The sequence below is a fragment of the Panthera tigris genome, chromosome A2 (genome assembly GCF_018350195.1).
Source record: "Panthera tigris isolate Pti1 chromosome A2, P.tigris_Pti1_mat1.1, whole genome shotgun sequence".
NCBI lineage: Eukaryota > Metazoa > Chordata > Mammalia > Carnivora > Felidae > Panthera > Panthera tigris.
In genome coordinates, this window is record NC_056661.1 from 156,135,798 (window position 1) to 156,143,504 (window position 7,707).

General features: G+C 40.4%; 1 protein-coding gene across 1 annotated transcript; it reads left to right on the forward strand.

The window, feature by feature from the left end:
* Positions 1-2,099: 2,099 nt before the first annotated feature.
* On the forward strand, positions 2,100-3,053 carry LOC102952385 (olfactory receptor-like protein OLF3). The gene has a single exon (XM_007090851.2). The coding sequence runs from the start codon at positions 2,100-2,102 to the stop codon at positions 3,051-3,053; it is 954 nt and encodes a 317-aa protein (XP_007090913.1).
* Positions 3,054-7,707: the final 4,654 nt, after the last annotated feature.

The window sequence follows — 7,707 nt, forward strand, 5'->3', positions numbered from 1 at the left end:
CTTTTAGTTGGCCAGTATTATCCACATTGTGCCATTGAAGAACCATGAGGCTCAGGGGTATCTGGGTGGCTTGCTTCAGGTCCCAGGAAGCAAAAGAGAATGGATTCAGAGCAGATCACTCATTTGTCACGAGACAAGGACTGTAGTAGAGAGATGTGCAGGGTGGGCGAGAGGAGCAGAGTGAGTCATGGGCTGGCTTGTTCTCCAGGCAGCTTGTAATTGCAATGGTGGGAGGGCAGTGATGTGATGACCATCTGTTCTGTGTCTTTTTCATCCACATGAGCTCTAAGTGTAGGGAAACATACTATTCACTTTGAAATCCCAGCATCTAGCAGCAATGGCACTTCACAAATGTTTGCCAAATGAATGGAAAAAGAAATGTCTACTTTCTGTTGCAGGTTTGTTCAAATCCAACATTAGTGAACAGATTTTTTTCTTGAGGTTTTAGAATTAAATCTGAATGTCACCTTTGAGGTAAGTAGATGTTGTTTTGGTCTGACCATGATGGAAGGAAAGTAAAGTGAGGGGTGGTGGTGGAAGGATCATGATAGAGGAGTTGAAAGGCAGATCAGGGTTAGAGGAAGATGCCAGCAGAGTTTATAAAAATGTATGTGGCTGAAGCATGAAAGAGATGGGCATTTGGAGAACTGCTTATTTTGTTTCTTCCTTTATCAGGTAAGAGTAGAGGCATAGAAAGTCTTGCCTTTCTCCTCTCTGCTCACAGACCCTGGCAAGACGCTTATGGGTTCTGCTTCTGCCTTCATGTCCTCTTACTGCCCTTATCCTTTACTTTCTCTTATTTTGTATACCACAAGGAAAGGAAAGTTAGGGGATGGACAGACATGGAGTCATAATGAGCATGAATCAATCCTATAAGAAACTTTAAAAAAATTTGAACAGTTTCTGTTTAATGTTCAAAGTTGATATTGTAACATGTAGTTCTACTTAAAGAACTCTTCTGGGATGAAAGAAAACACGAAAGAAACTCCATTTCAGCATACATCTATGTATATTTGTGCATATATTCTACTCTGCCCTGGTCAATGATGAACATTTGCTTCCCTTTCTGCCTTGTAAATAGAAAGCCAAATATCCATACTCTCATTTCCTTTATTTTGAGCCCATATGCAGAGGTAGAATCTTAAGAATATCAAAATAAAAAGAGAAAAACAAAAAGAACAAGATATGATCACAATTACCTTTCCTTTCTGATCTCACTGAAGACTGAAGAGATCAAGGCTATAAAAAAGAACAAAGTGTTCCCAGGTCCTCAGGGTGACCAATCATCCCAAAGCCCTCAGTTCTATTAAAGAATGCCTCCAGTTTCATTTATATCTGAGTTTGTGGAGGTTATACATGGGAAAATCCTGTTTGCTATTCTATCTACTCCAAGGCAGAGGTTATGTTACTACTAATATTCAGACTACTATCGAACTTCTATTACCAGTACAGTCCATAAAGTACTTTCTCCAAAGTTACCTACATTTCAGCTTGAAAGTACTTGAGGGTTGCATAATATTATCCTTTTTTGTACATAAAATTTTGTTCCTAAGCCACAATAACAAAGCTGCTAAATAAAACCATATTACAAACCTGGTTTCTCTAGTTCTAGATCTTTCCACAGTCCCTGATTCTTCCCAAAGAGTGAGTTCCTGCCTCTTGTAATAGATTTATCCATTTTATCATGATGAGCCTAGTTGACATATTTAAGGTAGTGTTTGTAAGTTTTCAACCAGATTTTTTTTCATTATCATTTTACCTACTACTATCACCTACCAAACTCCCCTCACTCTCAATCTGAGGTTAGTTGGCAAAGATGTGAGCTCCTAAAATTGCAGTGCATTATCTCCAGGATTTAACTGGGTCTTCCTGAGACCGTCTCATGTCCTTTTAAGGTGCTGGGCTGCCTCTGGTACAGAATAGATATATGTTGGAATAAAGCCTATCATCTTGGCCCACAAATGGTCTTAAACATCTGATTAAAGCTAGCCAATTGTATATAAAATGAACTCATAAAAAGTCATTTTTATAATTCTTTGATTCAACCACTTCTCTTGTTTCTGACTCTCTTTGCAGATTAACAATCTTCACATTTTTAAATGGGAATGGGTAACCAGACTTATGTGAGAGAGTTCATACTCCTTGGCCTGTCCAGTGACTGGGACACACGGGTCTCCCTCTTTGTCCTCTTCTTGATCATATATATGGTGACAGTGCTGGGGAACTTTTTCATTGTTCTTCTGATCAGACTGGACAGCCGACTCCACACTCCCATGTACTTCTTTCTCACCAACCTCTCCCTTGTTGATGTCTCTTATGCCACAAGCATCGTCCCCCAGATGTTGGTGCATCTTCTAATAGAACATAAAGCAATCCCGTTTGTGAGCTGTGCAGCCCAGTTATTTTTCTCCTTGGGCTTGGGTGGGATTGAGTTTGTTCTACTGGCAGTGATGGCCTACGACCGCTATGTGGCTGTGTGCGACCCCCTGCGATACTCGGTCATCATGCATGGAGGGCTCTGTACCAGGTTGGCCATCACATCCTGGGTCAGTGGTTCTCTCAACTCTCTCATGCAGACCATCATCACCTTTCAGCTGCCCATGTGCACAAACAAGTATATCGATCACATATCCTGTGAACTCCTAGCTGTGGTCAGACTGGCCTGTGTGGACACCTCCTCCAATGAGATCATAATCATGGTTTCTAGCATCGTTCTGCTGATGACACCCTTCTGCCTGGTCCTCTTGTCCTACATCCAGATCATCTCCACCATCCTGAAGATCCAGTCCACAGAGGGAAGAAAGAAAGCCTTCCACACCTGTGCATCTCACCTCACAGTGGTCGTCTTGTGCTATGGCATGGCCATTTTCACTTACATCCAGCCCCGCTCCAGCCCCTCTATTCTTCAGGAGAAGTTGACCTCTCTCTTCTATGCCATTTTGACACCCATGTTGAACCCTATGATTTATAGTGTAAGGAATAAGGAGGTGAAGGGTGCCTGGCAGAAACTACTAGGGCAGTTATCTGGATTAACGTCAAAACTGGCAACTTGATGAATCCTGAGCATTAGCTAGAGAAAAGAGCTTTGCCTGTGTTTTCTCCCACTTAATTCAGATATGGCAGGCATCACCTGCATTGCCCTGGCAACCAGCAAGGAGATGCTGACACATGTACTGGTGATGCTGGGTAGGAGGCTGGAGGTTGGGTTGGGGTGTGGGCTGTGGGTATATTTTTATGTCACAGCAGCATGTTCAGTGGAGTTAAGCACTGTTGTAATAGAACTTCCCACACTCTCTCAGTCTCCATTCATATGGCCTGAGGGTAATAAGAAGAAAAACATTTACTGCTTTGATTTGTCATATTGTTTGTAATCATGGGCCTAATCATGGATCTTACTTTGGACCACTGGTTCTTATTTATCCAAATTTTGTACAAGGTAATTGTGTTTCTACTGGGAACTAAAACATTTTCATATTTTAGACTCACTTAAAAATAATGTGTGACGTATAAAGCCACATCCAGTAACTGTGAGTCACTGTTCTAAGAAGAGAGATGCTCTCAAGGCTGTTAAGATGGCTTTGTGCTGGACCTGCTACATGTGCTCACAGCATCTCATCTGCCTGATGAAGGTACCTCAGTGGAGGAGCATCAACTGAACGTCTTGTTTTGCTCCACAATCACTATGGAAACATTAGACAGGGGTGGGGGGTTGCCTGGGTGGCTCAGTTGATTAAGAACCCCACTGTTGATTTCAGCTCAGTCATGACCTCATGGTTCGTGGGTTCAAGCCCCGCGAAGAGCCAAGAGCCCTTTGCTCTCTTCCAGCAACTTAGCTTGTTTGGGACCACCTAAAGGGTTTTCCAGATCTTCATTTTTCAGGAAGAAGAAATGTTAAGAACGGGCTTCTCAGATATGTAGAAACAGATGAGTATAGTTTTATATTCCACGTGTTAAGTTTTACTTTTATCTTTTTCATTTTATAGACTTTTTTCCCCTCAAGATTGTCTTTTCTCAGAAATTTAAATTCTCATTAATTAATATAAGTGAATGCTTTGAGACAACAGACATTCTTCATTAGTAGCTGTTTGTGAATATCATTCTTAGTATAAGGGAGGAGAGTACTGTTGATTCAGGGGCAAAATAAAATGATGTTCTAAATAATAAGGCCATTAAATAAAACCTTTTTAAAAATTTGGATCCTAAAAAATATCTGAGAATTAAAGTCTTATTCATTATTTAATAACCATAAAAACATCACTGAGGTATTTTGTAAAAAACAAGCAAATCCCTAAATATGTATACAAATTATAGTTCAAAAGAATCCAAGTAAGATCCGTACGTGGCCATTTTCTACTATGTCTCTGAAGACTCGATTAATCTATAGGTTCACCCTACATTTCCTTTTTTCCCCTTGGAATTATTTGTTGAATAAAACAATGTTGTTTTTCCCAGGTGGATTTCAATGCAGTTTGGATTTTTTTAAGTGTGGTTTTGCTTGTTCCATTGACCTTGTATCTCCTGTTAGATCTGAAGGCTTGATCAGATTTAAATGTATTTCGTTTTCTGGCTAGATTTCTCAGATGGTGGCATGTACTTCTGTCAAGAAGGACACAGTGTTCAGTTTCTCTTTTCTAGGGTTTACTGCAATTATTAAATTGCCTAGCTCAGGGTTTCTCAATAGCAGGGTTTCTTAATGTCTATTGACATTTTGGGCTAGATGGTTATTTCTTGTGGGGACGATTCTGTACATTATAGGGTATTTTTCAAATTCCTGACCTCTACCCACTAAATGGCCATTGTGCCCCCTCCCCACCTACTTCCAGTTTGACAACAGAAAAATCTCCAGATATTACCAAATGTCCCCTGGGATGGCTAAATCACCCCTAGTAGAAAACTACTCACCTAGTTTCATTAATTTATTAGGGGTTTCAAGGCGGTGGTATTCTATCATCCCTTTCTCTTTAGTATTTGTAATACTTATAGATAGAGACTTCCTCCTCATTACTGTTTTATCTTCCTGAGATCTAGTTGGTAGAAGAAAGGAAGGCAGGATACATTTTTTATTTTTTCCTTTCTTTACCACTTTTTAAAAATACAACAAAAGAGATGTTTAAAAAATCATGATGAACTCATCAATGTAAACTTATTTGCTGTATTATTACTTGTCGCAATTATTATCCCTATTGGTGTTCAAATAGTCCCATATTTATTGAGTGGGAGTCCTTCCTTTTGGTAACAAATCACAAGTTTTGCAGCTTAAAACAACACAAAATTATTATCTTAGAGTTCTGGAGGTCAGAAGTCTGAAATGGGCTTCACTAGGCCAAAATCTAGATGTCCAGAGGCTGTATCCTTTCTGGAGGGCTAGAGAAGAATCTGACTTCTTGCTTGTCCCATCTTCCTAAGGGAGCTTCCAGTCCTTGGCTCATGCCTCCTTTTTCCACCCTGAAGGTCAGCACAGCACCTTCAAACCTCTCTCCGACTCTAATTGTACTTCTATCCTCACATGTCTCTCTCCTGACTCTGAGCCTTTCTCCTTGCTCCCATACAGATCCTTGTCTGGGATCACACAGATTATCCAGGATGATCTCCCCACTTGAGGATCCTTAATATAAATGCATCTACTGTTTCCTTTTAACACGTAGGGCAGGTTCTGTATATGAATGTGAATGAATAACATTCACAGGTTCTGAAGGACATGGGCATCTTTAGGGGTCATTATTCTGGCTACCAAAGAATCTATTCAAATTGGCTACCTAGTTTTTTCCCCACATGACACTAGTGTCTTCAACAGCTCCCTTATTTCTGGTGTGATACAATTTCACAGGCCCATCTTTTACCTTTCTTGCATTATAATTGGAATTATTTCTCCAAGAAGTACTGGCTCCTTTTGATGGGATATGGAATTTAGAGAGCACAGTCTGAGAACTGTGTTCTTCCAGAGGTTTATGGTTGGTTCTGCTATAGGCAAGATGGATGGTCCGTGATGATTGTAATTGAACTGGTCTTGGCTAAATAAAATCCAGTATGTTTAACCCATAGATAGTCATCGTTGTTGTCACCATGAGCACTGGTGTGCTTGGGAAATAAAGCTGACTGACTCCTGAGGTGTGCCTGTATTCTTGTCCACATGGAAACAGAGAACTTCCTTTGTCATGAGAAATCCTACGGAACACATATACGTTTATTCTTATTTCTTCCTTAAAGCTCTGTGTCCTGGTCCTCCAAATGTTGTCTTTTATTTTGAGGTAGAAGATTATGCATGGCCTTTAAATCAGTGCATATCCTGGCTTCTGATTACCTTCCTGCCATGCAAATTTATGGTGAAATGTACCATATAAAATCCCCCCCCCTAAAGAAGAGCTCTTTTTTCCCTGGTCTTTCAGGGCCACACCTTCTCAGTTAAATAGTTACAGGGATTATGTAGAAAGGCCATATTATGGGTTGACGGCTCAGTGGCAGGGTGACAGGAACAGGCACAATGGGAGTATAAGTCAGCTGTTTATAACGGTTGTTGGAGTCTTCAGGGTCTGCTCAGGCTAGTCTCACATATACTGCTTTAGGATTTGTTCCTCAAAGCCAGTGTTGATGGACAGCTCCAGGTGCATGGTGACCTGGTTTCTCATAGCCAGGCATTCCTGTGGTCTGTTAGGTCCCAACAGCAAGTAAGAATTGTTTCTCAAAAGAACAGCTAACTTGAAGCACTCGACTGGCTCAGTCAGAAGAGCATGCAACTCTTGATCTTGGGATCATGAGTTTGAGCCCCATGTTGGGTGTGGAGATTTCTTAAAAATAAAATCTTTTTTTTTTTTTTTTTTTTTTACAAAAAAGAACAGATAACTTGACAAAGAGACATTTCCTCCCCAAACCTTATAGACCAGCACTTTGATTCTCCAATCAAGCCATCCCACAGTCTGTATTCAGCATTTCAATCTGCCATAGATATTTCAAGGATCAGTGGAAACATGGGGTCATAAGGACCAAGTAGAAGATTGTTTACACTGCAGACAAACCATCTGGAGAGTTTCTCTTGCACTGCTCTTGAAATTGGCATTTGTGACACCCTAATCTGATTGGCCTTCTAATGGTAAGCCCAAAATGGACAAATATGGAAAACACTGAGTCTTGAGGAACAACAGGTACAGATAAAGAGTAGATTGCACTGGTGTTCTCACAATAGAAGCTTCAAGACTGGATACCCAGACATTAGGCCTTGATGACATAGTTCATTGATTAAAGAAGTTCTTTCTTTATATGACATAATATTGTGGATATTGACTTGATATCCCACTACATGGGCTGCAGTGAAATGAGTGTTTATATGAAATATAATGTGTTCTCCACCTGTGTCTGAAAATATTCTTTGTACTATTTATTTCTTGGATAAGAAGCAAACTGGCTTTAGAAGCAGACTGGACCTCCAATCTGGGTCAGATTCTTTGGTCTGGTCTGTTGAGACTGAAGACCACATGGCTGGCTATGGGGTCCTTCACCTGAGAGACACTGAGAGGAGGAAACGATCAAGCTAAATGCTCCTCACTGTGTAGTCATTTGCATGATTTCAGACTTCTTACTATCAAGGGCTTCTATGGGGTTTGAATATTCTAAATATCCCTTTTAAAATATAGAGGTCTGAAATAAAACATGATCTCAAATGTAGTCTAATCAAGTCAGAATCCAATGCATGTGGCAGAAACTCGCTATTTG

Coding starts and splice junctions, on each gene's coding strand:
- LOC102952385 (XM_007090851.2), top strand. CDS start 2,100: ATGGGAATGGGTAACCAGACTTATGTGAGAGAGTTCATACTCCTTGGC.